Source organism: Lagopus leucura, unplaced genomic scaffold (genome assembly GCF_019238085.1).
Source record: "Lagopus leucura isolate 7727_CA_CO unplaced genomic scaffold, USGS_WTPT01 Super-Scaffold_100001, whole genome shotgun sequence".
Classification (NCBI taxonomy): Eukaryota; Metazoa; Chordata; class Aves; order Galliformes; family Phasianidae; genus Lagopus; species Lagopus leucura.
This window is the reverse complement of record NW_024962262.1, coordinates 46,582,043-46,602,859: the sequence shown is the minus strand read 5'-3', so window position 1 is coordinate 46,602,859 and position 20,817 is coordinate 46,582,043. Positions and strand designations below refer to the sequence as shown.

The window sequence follows — 20,817 nt, the reverse complement described above, 5'->3', positions numbered from 1 at the left end:
GTCCACACGAAAACTTGCAAAACACACTGTGTGAAGACTGCAGTTATTTTGCTGCTGACTGTGCTGAAAGACACCTTTTGTTACCCATGAGAAATTTTATTTCAGGCAGAGTATAAGAAAGTCATGTGAAGACATGAGTGTAAGCAAACTACCATTCGTCAGAAAAAGGGAAATTTACTCATATATTTAGCAGTCATTTCCCCTTTTTTGGGAAATCCAAGCGCATATTTTCTTTCTCTTTGCCTGTATTTCCCTCATCCTCACTCTGCGGAAGGAAAGAAAGATAGACCTAAAATGTCACTTGGTTTTGACACAAATTTGATTGGGCAACGGGAGACAAATTTCCGCTGTGCCTTCAGTTAAGCTCTATATAACGTCCATACCAGCAATTTCATTCTCACATCTTTTCATGAGAAACTAATGGTTGAAAGGATGCAGAACCACAGGTAAGTGAATCTTAACATAGATCTGGGAAGGAAAGCTATCCCTAAAAGCTTCTGTTTGTGTAGGGCCCATGGAGACTGCTTGATATTAAACTGAAGGGACTGAATTAAATAACCAAGTATTTTGATTAAGCTAAGGATATAAAAAGAGAGAAAATCTCCTCCTACAGTATGTTCCTTGCGTACCTTTGGGGCTGTTAATGCAGCAAAGGGAGTCACAAGTTCCAGATCCAGGTACGGCCCTGAGAAGGGATACAGCTCCACATCGGTGTGCTGGAAATGAGTGAAGACCTTGTACTACAGGAGGCAACTCAGTGTTATAATGGTGTATTATTAAGTAAGAGATTGACTTTGTGCTAGCCATTGTGCTCACGACTGTATGATGGCTAATGAATGACTTGTAGCAGATAGTTTTGTTTTCCCCTGAGGTCACTGTGCCAGATACCTAGGACTTGTTGTTCAGGGCTTTTGTCATCATTTGCTTGCACAGATTGTTATGGTGTTCACATGAGAGAACTCACGTGTCCCAACAGCAAGGTGGGTGTGCACACCATGGGAGTCAAAGCTGTTGTCTCAGGAGATAAATTTGTTGGAGACACTGAGAGCTTGGCTCTCTGGTTATACTGTTTGCTTGCAGATATGTGCTGCCCGGCCTACTTTGGTAGCCACAGTGGAGAAGATAATGTGGCAGAGGATTAATGAGGGCGTAGAGCCTTAGCAGAGACTTGAAGAGTCTGCAGTACTGCAGCTTTTCTCCTGTGCTTATCCAAACAAGCTACACTACAGCTAAGTTGAAGCATCTGGCCCATGCCTCAGTCACAGCTTATTGCAAAATACACAGAGCTGTATTTTTCTACCCTTCTACCGCGGGGACAGCAGCATCTTGTGGTGTGTTGTTTGCATCTCCCAGGGTAACAGGAAAATGACAGACAAGAAGCATTTGCACTAAGCCAGATGCTCTTGTTCCACAAATTATCTTTTCTCAATTGGGAGAGAAGAAGCACTTTCGTTCATCAAGGCCTATCAAAGCTTTCCAAGTCTGGAGTTAGGAGAAGAATAGTAAACCCTTTAGTTAATGTTGAGTATTTTGATTGTATCTTCTGTGTCATAAAAAACTTGCCTGCAGATTTCAAGACACTTTCCCTCAATCTTCTTCCCATTTCCTCTGGGAAAGAATGCATGGGTTCTTCTTTGCCTTGATTACATGCACAGTGTGTGCCTCTGCTTTCAAGCTCCAGCAAGGGAAAAGCACAGGTAAGGGCATGGGTTTGGTTGTTTTATTTTCTGTCTCCTTTTCCTTTTCTTTAGTATGCCTGGCCAACAGTAATGACTAAATGTCTCTAATTCATATAGAAAACTGCCCAGATCACACCATGTTTTTCCAATACTACTATGAACTGCACGGAGAGCCTGTGGTTCTGAAATGCCCTTCCCCCAGATACAAACATGTGGATTTTTCTGCATTGACACATAATATCACATGGTACAAAAATGATTCAAAAACCATGATATTAGGAAGAGATGAAGATCCAAGAATCTGGGCAAAAGGAGACGCGCTCTGGTTTTTGCCAGCAAGACAAGAAGATTCAGGAGTGTATATCTGTACCAGAAGGTAGGTGTTTAAAAGGAACTTCAATTCACTAACAAGGTTGCTGTGCCTAAAATAGATTAATTTGAGTCTAGCTGTCCTCAGAGCTTATTTGTGTAAGATCATTTCCTTACTGGCTTTATTAGGGAAAAAATACGGAAAGTTAGAAATGTTAAAAGTTGTGTCTCCTATACATATATATATAAACTGAAATCTCAATGCATACTGACAAGGATTGTCATTCTGTAATCTCACAAGGAAGAAGTGTACATGAAAGTTCGCTTTAGCTTATTTTTTGTTCAGTCAGGGCTGCAGTGAGCAGAGGTGTGCTGCAAACAGGGTACCCTGCAGATTGCAACTCCTACATCACAGCTTTAGAGAAGCAGACAGTATTGTTTGCATTTGAGATTGCCTTATAAAGAATACCCCAAGGCAGCATTCTGTGATTCTTTCTTCTTCCCTGTTCCTTTTTCCTGAACTTTACTTTTCTTCTACTTCACGTTTTTAATCAGAATTGGATTGCTTTGGCATTGCTGGAAGATCTCACATGAGACTCAATGTGCGTTTATGGGGCTGGGATTAGACTTGTGATACTACAGTGGTTTGCAATGTGAGCCAAGGCTCTTTCCAGGTCGTTGTTTTCTGTGTGTTTACAGTCTGACAGCCTGCTCTATAGTTTTGAAAGAGGAAGGGGATCTGGTCTTGTGGTGGAGTGAGGAAGGCAGAAACCACCAGTGCCACTGAGGCTTGAAAGCCATATGATATAGGGTCCTTGTCCCTGCCAGCTCCTCCTTCCTGCCACCTCCCAGGGCACGCCTGACAGTGAACACCTCGCTCCACATTATGCAGTATCCATATGCATCCATGGATTCCAAATGTAGTAAAATGTTGTGAAACCCGTTTGAGAAACATATGCAGAGGCTAAGTACATAGCTTCACCGCTAACATTGTTACAGAGTTGATAGAATAGAAACAAACCCTATGTTCATCTCATATCATTGAAGTAAAACATTTCTTCAGCATGCTATGAAATGAGGGTAGAGGAAGAGGAAGAGGATGCAGCTCAAGCACCTGTATCCCCCAAGTGACATGCATTTTGATCCTTCCTGGGGCTGGAAACAATTGCCTCTTGGGACCAGGAGAAAGAAATAAATACTGTAAAACTTTGAAACCTTCTTCCCTGCGTAAAATAATATGTCCTCAAGGAAAAAGCTGCTGGCTGCACAGTAGTGACTGCAGATGTATTTTAATACACGCTTTAAACTTTTTATTTCTCCCTTACATTGCAATCAGTGTTCACAGTCAAGACCTCTGCCAAAGAAAGAAGTGGAGAGTTTGTGACATATCTGCTAGTATTTAGGTGGAGTATTTAGGTGTTGTAAAATCAAAAATCGTGACTTAGTCTAGGGTGGCACAGCAAGCTTAGTTTACACAAGAGAGGAAGAGATTTGAAGGAGGACTAAAGAGCCACTTGAGCTCTCCTCACCAGCGTTGTGTGCTCATGTCTACTTGCTGTCTTCAGGAACTCCTCCTATTGTGCTGAGGTGTCCATCCACCTCACGGTTGTGCAGAAGGCAGCTGCTCGGGACATCGCCTATCCCCAGGTCCTCTTCACTTTCAGCTCTGGGAAGCTCGTTTGCCCCAACCTGTGGGAGTTTACAACAAACAGGACAAACACAGAGCTCCAATGGTACAAGGTAGAATTTTCAATTTCTCTTCATGCAAAATCTAAAACACTGTCTCATTTGTAGACGAACATCTATCTTCACTTTCTGTTTGTCCGGAGCATTGTGTTGTTAAATCATGAGGAATCTGATGTTGTAGCATAATATATTGGGATTTATGGGATGGGTGTATGTATTTTAGGAAAGGTTCTCTGGGGTGGGTTCATTGTGGTCTGAAGTGCTCCATAGGGAGTGTTTTAAAGTCCAGCTCACCTAACCTGATTCCAGGATAGCCATTTCAGATTAGGCTTTTCTCTTTGGTGCTACGCTTCTTTTAACAGCCCCTGTAGGGAATCCCACAAAGTAAGACCTCCTGTGTGAGCTGTTCAGAGGAGATAGCCTTCAACGATCAACTGGATTACAGCATTCTGAGGTACTGAGAGCAGGATCATCACTCAGAGCTTATCATGGTCTCCTGTCTCACTTGTTGGTCTATGGCCTTCCCCACAACTTGTTTCCTGCCACAACTCAGAAGAGCTATCCTGCCTTCCAGAAGGAGGGCTCCCATCTGTGTGTGAGCATTAGTGGGACAGAGCAGAAATTTTTCACAGTTTATGAGATCTTGCACGATCAGTTATAGTGTTATGAAGGACTGCATGACATGCTATTATACTGAATAATATTTAAAGGGAGCTTATAAGCAGGAGGGAACACAAATTTATACATGGTTTAGATTATGATAGGACAAGGGGGTATGGTGTTAAAGTGGGGAGATTTAGATCGGATGTTAGGGGGAAATTTTTTACTCAGAGGGCAGTGAGGTGCTGGCACAGCTGCCCAGAGAAGCCGTGGTGCCCCATCCCTGGAGGTGCTCAAGGCCAGGTTGGATGGGGCCCTGGGCAGCCTGAGCTGGTGGGGGCAGCCCTGCCCATGGCAGGGGCTGGGGCTGGGTGGGCTTTGAGGTCCCTTCCAATTCAAATCATTCTGTGATTCCATGATGACTGAAATGTATTTGTCTTAGAAGAGTGCCTCTGAATGTGCTCTTATGAGGCCATGTACGGAAAACAATATTGTGAAAACCTTTATGATTACCGTAATTTATTTATCTTAGAAGAATGTCTTACGTGATTGCTCATAAGAGGACTCAGGAAGTAACCTAGTGTATTTTTCCATTTTAAAATGTGTGTTACTGGAAAGATATGCTAAAGTAGCAGTTCTTCATACTTCATATAATGACTCAGAACCTTTTGGTGAGGAAAACGTATTCATAGAACTTGAATTATGGTGGGAAAGTGAAGCTGCACAGATTCAACAGTGATCAGCACACTTTTTGTAAGAGAGAGACAAAGATAAATAATTTTGTCTGGAGGTTACACAGGGTTTACCCACACCTATCTGAGCTGTAACATAAGTTGTCCTTTCTTCAGGATGCTCTGCTTCTGGAAGATGACAGTGAAAAATTTGTATTTCTGAAGGAGTCGTCTTCTCTGTTCTTCACGTCTGTATTACCAACAGACTCTGGCTACTACACCTGCAAAATGACTTTTCCATATGAAGGTGACACATATGAAATCACCAGAACAATTAAACTGCAGATTCTTGGTAAATACTGACCACTGAGAACACTTAAGAAAGCTTTTGCAACAGATGGTTTGCTGGTGAAATCAGGGAGAGGAGCTCAGATTCAGTACTGCCAAGTAGGGTAGAAGGCATACTGGCTTTTGATGCTGAAGCCGGGGGGTTTCCAGCAGCATGGCTGACATAGCCCTTTGGCTAACCTCAGAGCTTGCCCTGGCATTCAGCAGCAGGAGGCAGAACTGGCTGTCGCAATGGCAACTGCCTGCGGTCTTAAAACCGAGTAATTAATCTCTCAGGGGGCTGGAGGTCGATAAGAACGACTTCAGAGGGCTTAGGAAATAAAACAGTGAGTATTCTCTCCAGGGCTGGGGGAAAACCGCTGTTCCTCAAGGCGGCTTGAGCCGCTGGCCCGGCTGCTGCTGCTGGGCGCCCGGCGGGCACCAGGGGGCGGCCGGAGGCTGTGGCACCCTTGGGCTCGGCGTTACTCCGATCCCCTCGCCATCCCTGCCTTCCTCATCCATCACGCGGGGTCACGATGCCGGGTTGGGCCCGTCTATCCCCGCTGACAGAGTCTCTGGGTGGGTAATGACTCTCCTTGCCGCGGAGTTTAGAAACAAACTGCTGTGTGAGAAGTGCAAGATGCTGAGCCGAGCAGCACCTTACAACGCCTGTTATTTCTGTCGTGGTAGCACTGACTCTGTTCTCTCTTTGTGCAGAACAAGAAAAGAGAATTACCCCCATAATTGTGTATCCAACTCAGAAGACAACGTCAGCTGCTCTTGGTAAGGATCAGTATTATTTTGAAAGTGTCTAATTGGAAGAAAATTAGAGCAGGTTCCCTGATTTGTACCCTGATTTATTGGTCTCAATTATATTAACTGAATGTTGGTGCTGTGGTAGTTTTTTCATTGTAGTTTTTCCTTCTTATTGTCTGCCATAAGAAACTATTTTCATAACATCATGGAATCAGCAAGGAAAAGACCGCTAAGATCATCTAGTCCAATCATCAGCACATCACCACCATGCTCACTAAACATGTCTCCTTGTGCAAACCAAAGCAAAATAGTTGTAGATTTTAGCAACAAAGCATGAAAGGTATGTTTGCGTGCTTGGATCAGCTGCTCAGAATTCCTCCTTTGTCAAGAACATGCGTTTTTCAATATTCCCCCAGTCAGCCCTAGGTTGACAGGTGGCTTTGAGTGAACCACCCAGTTGAGAGGAGACATTTTTCATTGCTTCTTAATGTTTGAACCAGAGAGTTATCTATCACTAGCTAGAACATTTCTTGCAAAAATCTCAATTTTTCTTCAAAGATGATGCTGTAACAATGCATTTCACAGAATCACAGAATCACAGAATTGTAGGGGTTGGAAGGGACCTCCTGAGATCATCGAGTCCAACCCCCCTGCCAAAGCAGGTTCCCTACAGTAGGTCGCACAGGTCAGCATCCAGGCAGGTCTTGAACATCTCCAGAGAAGGAGACTCCATGACCTCCCTGGGCAGCCTGTTCCAGTGCTCCGTCACCTCACTGTACAGAAGTTCTTTCAGCATTGCTTTCCCTCATTTTAGAGAATGCCATGTATATCTGACACTAAGGTCTCCTAACTTGGGTATTATACACACAGCTATGTTCCATGAGCCTTAGTTTTCACTACCACTTTTCTTTCTGCAAGTGTAACACTGTCTTTCTTTTTTTGCCTGTCTGCCCCATGGAGTGTACTGTATTCTCTTCAGAATTACTGTACGATTATTGAGCCAAGCGTTTTCCATATGAAATAAATATCCACCAGTGTGGATAAGGAGGGCTCCTTATCCTTAGCTCAGAGTTGCAACAATTACAGCAACATTTCTGAATTTTTGCATGGTCACGTTGTCCCCAAGGGTCTCATCTAGTACTGAATGTCCTCATCTGCATCGCTGTGGGTTAGAGCAATTGCTCTGGAGCAACCTTGCCCTTTGAACTGCAAAACAGCAGAAGGAGCATAGGAACATAGCTTTGTCTCCTAAGAAATATGTATTGTACGAGGATTGATAACTGCTGGAATGGAAAAGTAATTTGCTAAGTAGTGGAAAGGACTGCCAAACTGAATTGTCTAGCTGCCAAGGGGTAGGGGAGCAAATGCAAGCTGGGGCTTAACATCAGTTTTCAATGTAGTAGTGCTTGACATGTGTGGGAACTCAATCTCCCATGGGATGCTCTGTTCACCAGGAGAAAGAGTAGATCTCAACATATATCTGAACGTTTTTTTAATCTTCCTCTGCCAACAGGCTCCAAGATGACTCTCCCATGTAAAGTATTTGCTGGACCAAACAGCAACATCTATACTGATGTGGAATGGTTAGCGAATGATACCACGATCGATGTGGTTTACAAGCAAAACAGAGTTATGGAAGGGGAACGACAGTAAGTCGGGTGAAAGTTCTTGTGGTTGTGGTGCAACAGGGGCTTTCAGCTGGATGCCAGGTAATGAAATGGGATATGGAGAGCCCAGAAGTGCAGGAGAGAGCTGAGAAAAATAAGCAAATGAAAACATAAAATCAACAAAACAAATAAGTGCAGATCAGCCCAAGCAGGTCTTTATACTGTAAATGAGCCAACAAAGAGCCTTACATTGAAGTGCAGTTTTGTGGGTAGCTGAGCTGATGTATGAGTTGACTGCAGTGATAAGCAAGGGGCCTTGATCCTTCCCAGTGCCTGTCTTATTTCTCTTCTTGCCCTGTGCCAAGGAAACGTCAACATCCTTGCCTTTGCACCAGCCCTGGCATTCGTGTGATACTTCATGAACCTCTGAATACACTGAGATAGCAGAAAACTGTCTGTGTTTTCTGGTTTGCACTTTTTATTATTGTTATTCTAATTATTGTTAATTTATTTATTGTTATTTTTCCCCTTAGGATTGTTCCTTTATTGTTAGTTAATAGTTAAACTGACTCTCAAAGATGTCCAGAGAGTGCTAGTGCTGGCACCAGGGCAGCACCAAGCAGGATGCTGGTGGGAGGGAAAACATCCTCTTGCCATGGTTCATTGTCTCTCCCTATCTTGAGCCATTCTCTGAGTTGCCTCATAGCTGCATACCTCAAGACTTGACATTTTGCCTATGCTGTTAACAATTAAACTGGTCACTCACCAGATACGGTTTGTCCAAACCACTCCTGGCTAGGTATTAGGACTTACCATGATGCAAGAGGCATTGGCAACAGGATCTGGGGATATGGCATCCCTATTTTGAGGGGCAAAAGTGTTTAATATTTGTGGATGTGGGCTGTTTTCAGCCTCAGGGCTACATAACAACCTGGCCATGTGGAGTTTATTGCACAGTTACAACCAGACGTAACATTGACAGCTGGGGATCTGAGCCTTTATGTGCTTTGTTATTCCTTACAGCTTGACTGAGTATATTAATTTATAATGTTGTTTACATGAATAAATGAGAAAGCCTTGAACTCATGGTGAGATGCCTTAAAATACACAGTGGAACAGCGGGAGCGTCTACAGGATTCAGAATAGAACAACACATATGCTTTCTTACTTAGACCTGTATTGCTGTTGCCACTGCTGCTGCTGCTTTTTCTGCTGCTACTATTATACATTACTACATAACAGCATGAGGAGGGAGGCTACATCAGCTCGGGATCACAAAGAACCCATGGTATGAAGCTGCCACAGTTCTTCTGGGTTCCTCCAGAGGCACTGCATCAAAACAGGTCAAATATAACTGGAAAAAAAAACAAAAACAAACAAACAAACAAAAACAAAAAACATTTTTCACAGAAGTCTGTGTCAAAGCACCCACAGCCAAGTTGCTGCCTTCCTGTGGTACTGACCCAGGATGTGTGCACAGGCAAATCCATTGTCATGGCGCATAGCAAAACCATGAACAAATCATTACAGAGCAGCTGGATAAATTCTCCATCAGTGACTAAAAGACATCCAGAGATAATATTCTAGAATTATTCTGCACCTAGAAAACCACTTTTCAGTAGTTGCACTGATGGAGAAATCAGGCTAGAAACTTTCTAGACAGTTGCTTGTACTGAAATCTCGGTTTTGGGTGGATGATAAGCAGGTATGGTGGCTCAGTTTGCTGAGAGAGGGGCTGCAGGTTTGTGTTTTACGTATGCCCTCTCCCAGAATCAATCTCATAAATTGAATAGGTAATCAGAGAGTCAGAGAGAAGGAACAAGATCCTTCCATGATGCTGTGTGGGGAGCTCAGTTATACACAGTTCTGCTTGCATTTCTTCCCTGCTTTCATTTTTGCAGGACAAATCTAGATCTTTTTTTCCTGGAAGATTCAGTGAGTGCAGCATGGGTACTGAATGGAAAGGAGGAAACTCAGTGAGTTGGTAGAACTAGTCTGGGTGACGCAGTGTCCTGTAAGGCAGAGGAGCTAGTTCAGAAATGAGTAAATATCCAATGCAGCTTCTTGCAATGTGCTGTTAGAATGAGCCCACCATAGAGAGCTGATAAAAGGAACTCACATTTAATTTTTCTTTTTCTTCCAGAGAAATCACAGAAAATGGTGAGAACTTCATTGAAGTTCCACTGATTTTTAAATCTGTGGAAGAAGTGGATTTTTACACAGATTTTAAGTGTCTGGCCCAGAACAGATATGGATCCCAAGTACTGCCAACACGGGTCAAGCAGGAAGGTAACTAATTTAACTACTTATCTTGGAGAGAAACAGGCTGCAATTGTTATACTTATTCTAAATCTAAATTACAATTGAAGTATTTTATGCTTTCAGACCTTAGTATTAGTGTGATAATTGCTTGGGAGATATTGGTTACCTCTTTCACATGTAGACTCAAAATGCTCAACGTTTTAGAATAGTCTGTTCACAAAGAACACTTTCTGTAGGTCACTTGCTGACATTTTCCACAGGCATAAAAATCTGTGCTGGTATATCTGTTCGCTGGATAAGGTTCAAATATAGATACATTTTGTGAAATGATGGCTCCATTGAGATTACTGGCACACTCTCACTGGATGCAACAGGGACAGATCTTACCCAGTTCCTCAACAAGTAGGAAAAAAAAAAAGACAATAGCAAAATAAAGATCAAAGAGTTCCATTTCCTCAAACTGCTGCCAAAATAACAAGAAATATAAATAATGGTGGCTGTTGTTATTTTGGTTCTTAGTGATGGAAAGAGAAGCCCTAAACTCAGTGCAATTCATGTTGTGACTGTTGGCTAAGAACCAGCTGTAAAAACAGTATGAAGCAATGCTAATTGTTTCCTTGCATAACACTGATGAATCACCAAAGCTTGCTCACACCGTGTTAGAAAGATACATGAACAATTACAGTCTTCATTATGAGTTGTATCTCATAACCCACGCCAGCATCATACGATGAGGGACTTGTATTCACATATCTATACAATGTGCTGCCCAGGTCTTCCATGAGCTACACAAGTATTGCTACAGAGGAGGCAACCCATGAACCAGTATGGGCCTGCATAATACAAAACTGAGGAAATCAGGTGTATTTTGGGAAGAAGCTCACAGTCTCATCTTGATCGTTAATAATTTTTCAAGTGCTCTTGAAAGAACAGAGAAAACTGTTCACAGAGGTTGAGTGGAATAGCTATTATGTATTCTCTTTCCATGCGGTACCTTTATTTCCTGCTTGAAGTGTCGCTGCTTTCACCAAATTAAGATTGAAAATATACAACCACCCCGAGCAGGGAAGAGCCATGTGTACACAAAAGGACTGAACTGTAAATTCTCATCTTCCATTGTTTTCCAATGCTTTCCTCCCACCCCAATAAACATATGTCCCAGAGCATCAATAGACCTCTTCCTTTCAGAAGCAGTTAGCCCTGCTGAAAGGTTAATTTGCAGACATCCTTTTTAATTTGGCTTCTCCTCTTCCTCTTTGAGCATAGAGAACCATGTTTTCTGATAATACGTCATTTCTTTACTTTTCCAGCTGTCGGCTTGCCCTGGTACGTTGCAACAATTCCAGTCGCATTGGCCTGTGTCTTCCTGGCAGGAATATGCATACATAAGTGCTGGAAGCAGAGAGCTGATAAAGGATATACAATAGCAAAGGTTTAAGATCTGCTTTATTCTCACTGCCAACAGTGAAAAGTTCATCCTGGCTATCTTTCATGTGAGACACAGGGATACATTTTGGACCAGACACACTTCTTTTCCAGATGGATGTATTATCAGCTTTTTTTCTTCTTCTCCATGTCTTCCATGATTTGATTAAGTTAGAAATATGTTTGGGGGAACCTATTTCTATTGTTTTGTGGCTAGGCTGTGACTTACCGCATTTTGAAATGCAGCGTCCCACGTACATGCCCTTGTTATGAGACAGGTAAGGAAAGTTAGATTATTTTCTCCTTTGTATTTCCAATAGTTTTATCCTTTGGGGGAAGGGGAGGGTTGGGGGGGGGGAAAGGTGTAGAGAAAGCTGAGAACCTTAAAAATATATATATATATATATGCAAAAACCCAGTTCAGTTCAGTTCAGTTTCAGTTTTGGATACCTCCATATAGAAAGGGAAAGGTGCTGAAGCAGGTCCAAAGAAGGGCAACAGGGCTTGTGAAAGGCTTGGAGAATATGCCCCATGAGGAGAGACTGAAGGAACTGGGGCTGTTTAGACTGGGGAAAAGGAGGCTGAGGGGAGACCTTATTGCTCTCTTCCAGTATCTGAAAGGTGCTTACAGTGAGAGCTGGGTTGGTCTCTTCTCACTGGTGACAGGTGACAAGATGAAGGGAAATGGCCTCAAGTTGCACCAGGGTAAGTTTAGGTTGGGTATCAGGAAACACTTCTGTACAGAAAGGGTTGTTAAGCACTGGAATTGGCTCCCCAGGGAGGTGGTTGAGTCACCATCCCTGGATGTGTTTAAAAACTGTTTGGATGTGGTGCTCAGGGACATGATTTAGTGGAGGGTTGTTAGAGTCAGGGTAGTATGGTGACATTGTGGCTGGACTCCATGATCTTTAAGGTCTTTTCCAACCTGAGCGATTCTATGATTCTGTGATTCTATGAAGCAATAAGAAAGCTATCATCTCCAAAAGGGTTAATCTGCACCAGTGTAAAAATGTAGTTTCCTTCTGCACCCAAACTCACTTTATTTTTGCTTTAAAAAGCCTATCTTTCTTTTTTCCAGATCCTAATACAATTGTCATCTCAACTGTAAATCTATGAACTTTTTCAGAATTTTTTTTTTTCTTTTACCATTCAGATTGTTCTTTACATTAATTGGTTGTCTCAGAATATCCCTCTCCCAGAGATAACTACCTCAATGTAATGGAATAACAATAGTGTACACTGGAGAATTCAGCTCTCTTGCATCTGCCAACATCTCATATCCAGAGATTCACAGGCAGCTGTAACGTTGTTATCTTTGCCAAGAAAAGAATTTGGATAATGTTTTAGTGTTTAGAAAGTCATTTGACTGATACAAATAAAGTTTTATTCCTGGAAGTGATTGGACAAATTACCAGTAATAATGGACAGTCTTGTCCTTTGGTCTTCCAACTTCTGTTGCTGGCCTGCTCCTCCTCTCTGATATGAATGTCTTTAATGATATGAATGTCTTTAATAGATTCCTGTAAAAAAATGTGCACCATGATGCAGTTTTGGGAACCACGCATCCTTTACAGTGAAGTATGCAGTCATGATGCAAAATGCTGCCCATTTGGCTTTGTCTAACTGGATTCAAGTCTTGTTAAAAACCAGAAGGGAGCAATAAGTAATCAGTAACCATGCTGCAGTTTGAGAATCAAAATGAGTAGAAGAACCTGGTTGTTCTGTCTTCCAAGCAATACACAACAGTGGATAAGTAGTTCCATCATATGTATTATCTTCATCTGCATAGGAGGGGAAGAGATCCAGCTTTAAAATTTAGATCATTACAGATCCATAAGTGACGCCTCTCATGGACACCAAAGAAAAAGATTTATTTTGGTAGTTCACCACAGACACTTTTCAAACTCAAAGAAAAAATAATCAGGAAAATGCTGGCTCCAAATAAACAAATTTGTAAAGTAAGAATTTTGGAACTGCATGGAACCAAACTACAGAGATGAACTACTCCCATTTGTCTGGGAGAGGCCATAATCAAAGTGCTTTCCACCACCACTTAAAGTTGGCTCTGAATTTACACCCTAAAAATATTTGAAGCATTTCAAAGGAAGGATGTGGCTTGAATTAAGAAATCCTTAATTCTATTAGCAGGAATTGTCACAGCTTATGAGATTCAAGTCATAATTTCTCTTCAAATATTCTAATTGTTTTCTGTGAAGATACAGGAGTTGGATTTCTGACAGTTTGAGTCAATGACAACCAGACAAGACCACAGGAATTATTGTTTCCAAGTGCAGGATATTAAAGATGATGAGAAAGAATACATATATTTTATGGGCGGATGTGAAAAAGGTGGCTGAGTGTGCTGGAAAATGTTAGTTTTCTTGCATATCTATTCTTTGAAGGAAGAAAAATTCTGAACATTGCTGGAAGGAACATGAGATAAGAGAAGGTTTTAGGTAAATCAGCAGTGCTCTTTTTCAACAATTTCTGTTCTCTAACTAGAGAATTAGGTTTTTCAATAAATGTAACCTTTCAAAATGTAATTTGCTCTTCATGTATGCTCTGTGAGTCGCATGATGACACATCTGGCTGCAGGAGAGGAGTTGGATTTCACTCAGTAGTGGAAAAGAAGTGGAACTTGTTACATGGAGTGCTGGTGCCAGAGAAAGTTGATACCTCAGACTGTCTTCCAAACTGGAGAAGGAAGTATGAATGTGAGATAAAATTTGGACATAAGGAGATTTGTGGTTACTCAGTGGTGCCTTGAATACAAGGGGAATGTAAGGAAAAAAAGGATAATCTTTTGTTAAGTGGTTTTTGCTCATTCAAACAAACTACACAACATAAATGTTTTGTACTGATGTAAATAATTGTAATAAGGTCCATATGTTCTTGAAAATATTACACGAAAAAGGAAAACTAAACAAAATGAAATGCCAGTGTGTGATTTGGGTAGGAAGGTAAGTGTACAGTGGCTGTCTAGGAGTGCCACACTTCTTCCAGCAGAGAAGCTTGTCCCCTGGCAGCAGTGACTCTGTGGGACTGCAGAGGATGGGCTCAGTCCTACAGCAGCTTCTGCTCTTACTCTGCAGTACTGCCTTTTCACACCAAAAGGCAAATTAATCTTTATGGACCAGGTTCCTTTCCTGACTGTTGCCACTGTCAGAGCTGTCTCTGCTCCTTTGTCTCCCAAGGGATTGGGGTGGGATTGGGTAATAATTCTCTCTCTAGCTTCCAGACTTTGTAATATTTGGTCCCTCCACTGACCCTTGAGGCTGGAAATATTCAGCAGGCACCAGTGAACGTCAGTGGTGACTTTTTCTGTGCATTAAGGAATTCAGTGACACGCCTTTGCTCCATCCACACTTCCATGTCAGACTGCATTGTGTCAGATTGTCCCTCTGCTGCCATCTGTCACATGGCAACAACACATAACGGAATATTGGTGGGAAGGTTCAACCCCTACTGCCATCCCACCAACATCTGCCTCTGACATCATGGGCCAATAAAATAAAACAGGAGACATTACTTTTGGAGCAGCCCTCATAAAATATGTAATAATATCATTACAGTATATAAGTAACAAAACTTATTTTAATTGCTAATATTGTTTATTTAAACATAAATAGATAGCAACAAAAGCATAAAACCAGTGAGATATTTGACCCTTTTAATGCGAAACCAGTGCATCAGGTTGATTAAATGGTTGTGATTGCAATTCTTAGGTGTTCATCAGAGAATTTTGGTGAAATTTTTGCTCTTCCTGTGCTTCATCCATGAAAATAGTTGTTCAAATGTACGTACTGCCAAAAAATGATGACAAAAATAATGTGTGACTGTAAAGGGAGGGATGTATTTCTCCGATATTTTGGGTGTTATAAAAGAGACACATGTAGGAAATGTATGATCAGATTTTTGAGTTGAAAATCTGATTGCAATTCTATACACTCTTTTTGAAATTTTTTAGGTAATGTATTTATATCAACTGAAAATGGAGTTGCAAATATACAAAAAAAAAAAAACTGATGATTTTTTTGGCAGTCTTGAAACTTATCCTCAAATGCCTTCATCACAGTGGAAAGAAAAACTGCATATTTTTTGCTGTTCACAGGTGTGTGCTTAGACAATATATCATAATCCATAACATTATTTGCCGTCTCTTGAGTTAGCACTGCACTGTGCCTTCCCCATGCTTTAATTTAAGTTCAGACAGTGCCAACTGCAACGATGTGTGGCTGTTGCTGAGTGATGGGTGCACACTCAGGGCTGGGCCAGGCCACATGTGGCCCTTTGTCCTCGGGTTGGACATGCCTGGTTTAATGAAGTCTAATGTATTTTGAGGAGAAAATATCCTGAGTCTCAAGGCAGACTGAGTCTGAGGATTTAGTTGTACCTATTAGCTTATAATAAAACCTGAAAAGAAACACACTAGAAGAGATAGTCTCTTCAATTCCAGGGCCTAGGGCTCTGCACCACAACATTTCTTTTCAGAAAAATCAATGATGCAAGGAGGGCAAGGCCACCACATTCATGGGACTGTGTGTGTCTGCAGCATTTGTAGGTAGAGCTCATCTGTCTGCAACAATTTCAAAGCAACATCTACAAAGGGAAAAGCCTGGTGTCCTGCAGCCTTTGTGTGAGCTAGTTTCCAGAATAGCATAATTTTCCATGGAAATAGTTATTTTCAGGAAGAGTGAGTTTAATTAACAATAATTTTCTTGTGTTACTTACCATATCTTGATACCAGCTGTCCATTTAAATGGAAAACATAACTACTGTTTCATCTAAGTAGCAACTGAAACAATGTGAACACAATTTGGAGAGCAGTGAAGAGTCTGCTGATTCTCAGGCAAAACCCTTGAATAAATGTGAGAGCAAGTGGAAATAAAAATCAGACCTATGCACAGAGCCAACTGTGGTAGATCAAGACAAGAAGGTTACAAATATTAATTTTACAAGCTGGAGGGGGGAAGTAAGCAAGAGAAAGCACAAGAAATGCAAAACACCATTGCCAGAAATTAGGCTTTAAATACAGGAATAACTGATGACAATGCTTGATGATTGTTTCCAGTTTGCAAGACAAGAAACACAGCAGAGCAAAACAAAATAAGGAGTTCATTTTGGAGCTGAGAACTCCCTGTCCTCTCCTATTGGTTATAGAAAGAAATAGTAGATTTAAGCCCAGAGACACCCTTTCACGCAGCCAAAGTTGATGGACTTTCTCAGGAAATGACTCTAATGCTGGCAGCTCCCTGAACAGAGCAAGGACACGAGCTCACACCAAAGAAAAATACTGCAAAAAGTTGGAAGGCAAGCACAGATGGATGTACCCAACAGAAAAAGAACAGGCTGAAAATGCCTGACTGATGGAAAAATACTTGCGGCTCACGGAGCGGTTCATGGCCTGGAGAGCAGCCATAGCTATTACAGGAAGAAAAGAAAGCTGCAGTGTTTGTGGGGCAGGACCAGAGCCTCCTTGGGACTGGAAGGTCTGCTGTGTGATGGCAGGCAGTCCCAGGGCTTATTCTCCGTGGCAGTTTATACATTAGCTGATATACGTGATGCCAAGGTGCTCAATAACACAGATCAAATATAGCAGTGGTCAGTTTTTCAGGAGGGACGCGCTGCTGTCTTCCTGAAGTTCCTCAAGGTAGAGCTGGATGCTTAATAACAACGGGGACACTTTCAAAACCTTACAGAGACTCACCTATCAAAACTTGGGACATTCACCCGTTACTGAATCCTTAATGACAAAGTCTAGTTTGGCTCATTTGATTGTGTGTCCCTCCCCCCAATGTTGGGTCTTTGCATAAATTGAAATTATCTCAAAATCTGATTACAGCTTCAGGCAATGTGCTCTTCTGCCATGTACTAACAGAGCCTCTCACTCTCAGTCCTGATAAAAAGTATAAATCCTCTCTTTCCGTTCTCTCTTTCTCACTGCTTTTACTGTTTGTTCATTTGATACATAGCATTTTACTTCTGTGTACTTAAGTTTAATAGACCTGGAAGTCTTGGTGGGCTCTGGTTTCTTTGTGGACAGTGCAGAGTGACCAGCTTTTCTGCCTTCTGTGTTTTCATGGTACAGATACAGAGGTCTTGTTTTGCCTTAGATTACTGAGGATTCATCCATCTGCTTAGCTGCAGGCTAAATGAATCATCCTGTTTGCTTGTTCTGTCTCCTAAATGCACTTTGCCGTAAGTGTTAGGGAGGCCAGACTATGACTGGAAATAGTTGCTACCGTGTTAGTTTACTTACAACAATTATAACTCTCAACTGATCTGTGGTTTTCAAGCTGGGGACAGAGATGAACTGAATAAACAGAGAGTATCATTACAAGTTTCCTCAAAACATTGCTACCAATCTTTTCCTTTGGACTAGGACGTACCATGACTGGTTGTCAGTCAACTCAAGTGTTCTCCAGAAGAGAGAGTCAGCTAACGGCAATGGTTTCTCAGCTCTTGTCACTGTACCCTATGTAAACTGTGAACAGTGAAGACAAGAACCTCTTTCCTGTGGAAGAGAGGAGCTGTCTGTTCAGGGGAGAAACAGGTGCCTTACCTCTGGCCACAAATTTTAGTTGACTTGCTGAATGTAAACCAGTAAAATGTCTGAGGATATAATGTAGAGAAAGGTCACAAATTCATGTCTTCACGTATGAGGGGCAGAGTCCTACATGACTGATTGTTCATTGTTAGGAAAGAACAGATAGGAAAATGCTATTTATTTGTTTATTTTATCACACAGACACAGTGCCATTTAGGAAATATGGAATGGGGGAATGTAAGAGATGGCAGAGAGTGATTTCCTGCAGGGAGGGCTATGAAGTGCTGCAGACGCAGGGGGGATGGAGATCTTGTGCATGTAAATATTCCAGGTAAAGAAGATAAAAAAATGCATAACCAAAATTACGCTGGAAACTAATCACTGCACAACAGTGAGGTCTTGAAAGAGCTTCTCAGCAGGAGTAAAGGGGAGGAAAATATGTGACTTTTAATGTGAAGCTGGGTATGTCTATGAAAATGATTCGATGCACATTACAGCAGGGAGTCTTCCTGCAAAGCTACATTGTTTCTTGCAGCTATGTACACTTCATTTCCATTATTTAAAAACTCTGGAGAGATGCAGATACAAACTGACGCCTAAGTGTTTAATTATTGTGCAATTGTTTCATTTCCTCAGCTAAATCTCCACTGAAAAATGTATACAGCCCTTTCAAGCTCTTAAGAGATGGAAGTAAAAAGAATTACATGCTACAGACAATTACTGGATAGCTTTGTAGTCATGTCCAATGACCTAATCTGCTTTAAGCTCTTCTTGAAGATGCCAGCTGCCCCTGGAAAACAGCACTTAAAGAGTCTGCTTTCCTATTGGAGGGACTGATCCAACCTCTACACAAAACCGTGTTGTAAGAGATGAGTTATCTCTTCCTATGACCCAAGTGCCTGTGTTACGCAGAGATGAAGAGGCCCTCAAACCCTTTTCTGCTCTCATTCACTCCATCTCACAGATGTAACTTTTGACTTGTTTATTTTAAGGCTTAATGGCTGCTCCTGTGGCTTTCACACTTGGTGGTGCACTAGAAACCACAATGGAGAAACACTGACATGGTGAGGGTTATCAGGAGCTCCCCATCAAAAGCCCACAGTGTCAGCATACTATGCAAGCAAGAGTGAAGTCTCTATCAGCAATGTCAGATCACTAGAAACAAGGAGAAAAAGGTGCAGCAATGATAAGTCATGGTAGCACCTGATGCACAGTCCTGGCAGTGAGCCTCTGGGGACAGAAACCAACTGCTGAAACATCACTGCTAGTGGGTTGGCAGAAGTATGTTACAGCTCCTGGGATCCCATTACCGGATTATAGTCTGTGCCTGGATATTATTTTTAAACTGAATTATAAAACAGAATATTGATTTATACAGATGTAACACTGGCCCTTAAGTCAAATCTGTAATCATCAGTCTACTCACTGATGCCAGAACACACTGGCTATCCAGAAGCAGCCTGAGCATTGGTGTGTATACTACTCATCAGTTTTGCAGTTTAGGTATACTTCTTGGAATATTTAACATTTGCATTCATTAGATTTCTTTTTTATTAAGAAAGGAAATCACATCCCACTTCTAAAATGACATTTATAAGTGTATTGTGGGACTTTAGTCATGTTATTCTTAAAACCCAATTGTTATTATGCAACACTTCAAGGAAGTCTGAGTATGTTACAGCTTGTTTGTAGAGGCAAAACATTATTTAAATAGATTATCCTTCATGTCATGTCTCTCTAGGGAATTGCTCTAGTTTCAGCACTTATGCTTTTTCATCTTCCTTTCATCTGTTATTTTTGTAGCATGTATTTCAGCAAAGAGGATGTGGGGAGATCAAGCACACAAGGAGATAGGCTCATTCTCTCCAGCTGAATGCCCTCACCAGTGTTACAAATACAGGTGTCTCCCTCTGGGCTCATTGAGCCTTGCTCGCAACTTTGAGGCCACTTCTACATGATAAGGTGTGTGCAGGCCTCTTACAGCTGTATGAGTTCCTCTGAGTGGATGCTACCCCCATTTACCTGCCTTCCAGTGAAGAGCACTCATTCAGGAAACCTAGAATATACAAATAGGACTTATGCTCCCTCATGGAGAAGGGGAAGAAGAGCAAAGAGGCCTGTCCCTGTAAGCAGTAGTCTTTCTCCTTTCTCTCTTCCCAAGATGTCTTGCATAAGAATGGCTGAAAGAAAACTCCATTGCATCTTCACAGATCTTACCTGTCAGGGGAGGTTCAGGTTGGATATTAGGAAAAATTCCTTCTCAAGGAGTGGTTAGGTATTGGCACAGGCTGTTCAGGGAGGTATGGAGTCACTGTCCCTGGAGGTGTCCAAGAACGATGTGGATGTGGCACTGAAAGACATGGTCTGGAGTAGTCCCAGACATGCATTGATGGTTGGACTGGATGATCTTATTGATCTTTCCAGACTTAATGATTCTGCTATCTTTCCCTCTGCTCCACAGGCAAAAGGAGGAGATGTCATGTTGTGGGCCCTGCCATTCTGGATGTGGAAAATCAAACAGAGCAACCTGAGTGGAGATGCCAGGTCTTGGTGTTTAGTGTGCTGCAGAACAGGACCTAAGAGTCCCAAATTTGGCAGTCTTGACAGCAATCTAGAGCTTCTGGACACCCAACTCTTGCCTTCAAATGAAAGCAGTATGTTCTGTCATTGAAAGGAATGCTGGGGGCAGAGAAAAAGGATTTAAAAAGTGGCCTGCTGTCACAGGTTTATTGAATCAAAACATAATTGTAGCCTGAAATAAACAGGTTTTTGTTTAGGGAGAAGTGCAACTCCTCTAGCACCCATTCTCTTAAAATGGGAATTCTCGTCAGAGTGGCCAGGTTGTCTGGCCTTCCTGCCCTCCATACCCTGCCTCTCATATTTCCTCCTGTGAGACAGGAGAAAGCCTTGTTATAGTCGCAGTTCGTGTTCATCTGTAATCTCTGCTT

The 20,817-nt window shown here is 41.9% G+C and overlaps 1 protein-coding gene across 1 annotated transcript; it reads left to right on the top strand.

The window, feature by feature from the left end:
* Positions 1 to 343: 343 nt before the first annotated feature.
* On the top strand, positions 344 to 20,401 carry LOC122177827 (interleukin-1 receptor type 2-like). The gene is made up of 10 exons (XM_042867569.1): positions 344 to 446; positions 1,570 to 1,697; positions 1,797 to 2,055; positions 3,554 to 3,728; positions 5,123 to 5,297; positions 5,990 to 6,055; positions 7,542 to 7,677; positions 9,779 to 9,924; positions 11,208 to 11,600; positions 20,331 to 20,401. Exons 1-9 carry the CDS (start codon positions 421 to 423, stop codon positions 11,333 to 11,335), a joined length of 1,239 nt encoding a protein of 412 aa, XP_042723503.1. The 5' UTR covers positions 344 to 420; the 3' UTR covers positions 11,336 to 11,600; positions 20,331 to 20,401.
* The last annotated feature ends 416 nt before the right edge of the window (positions 20,402 to 20,817 follow it).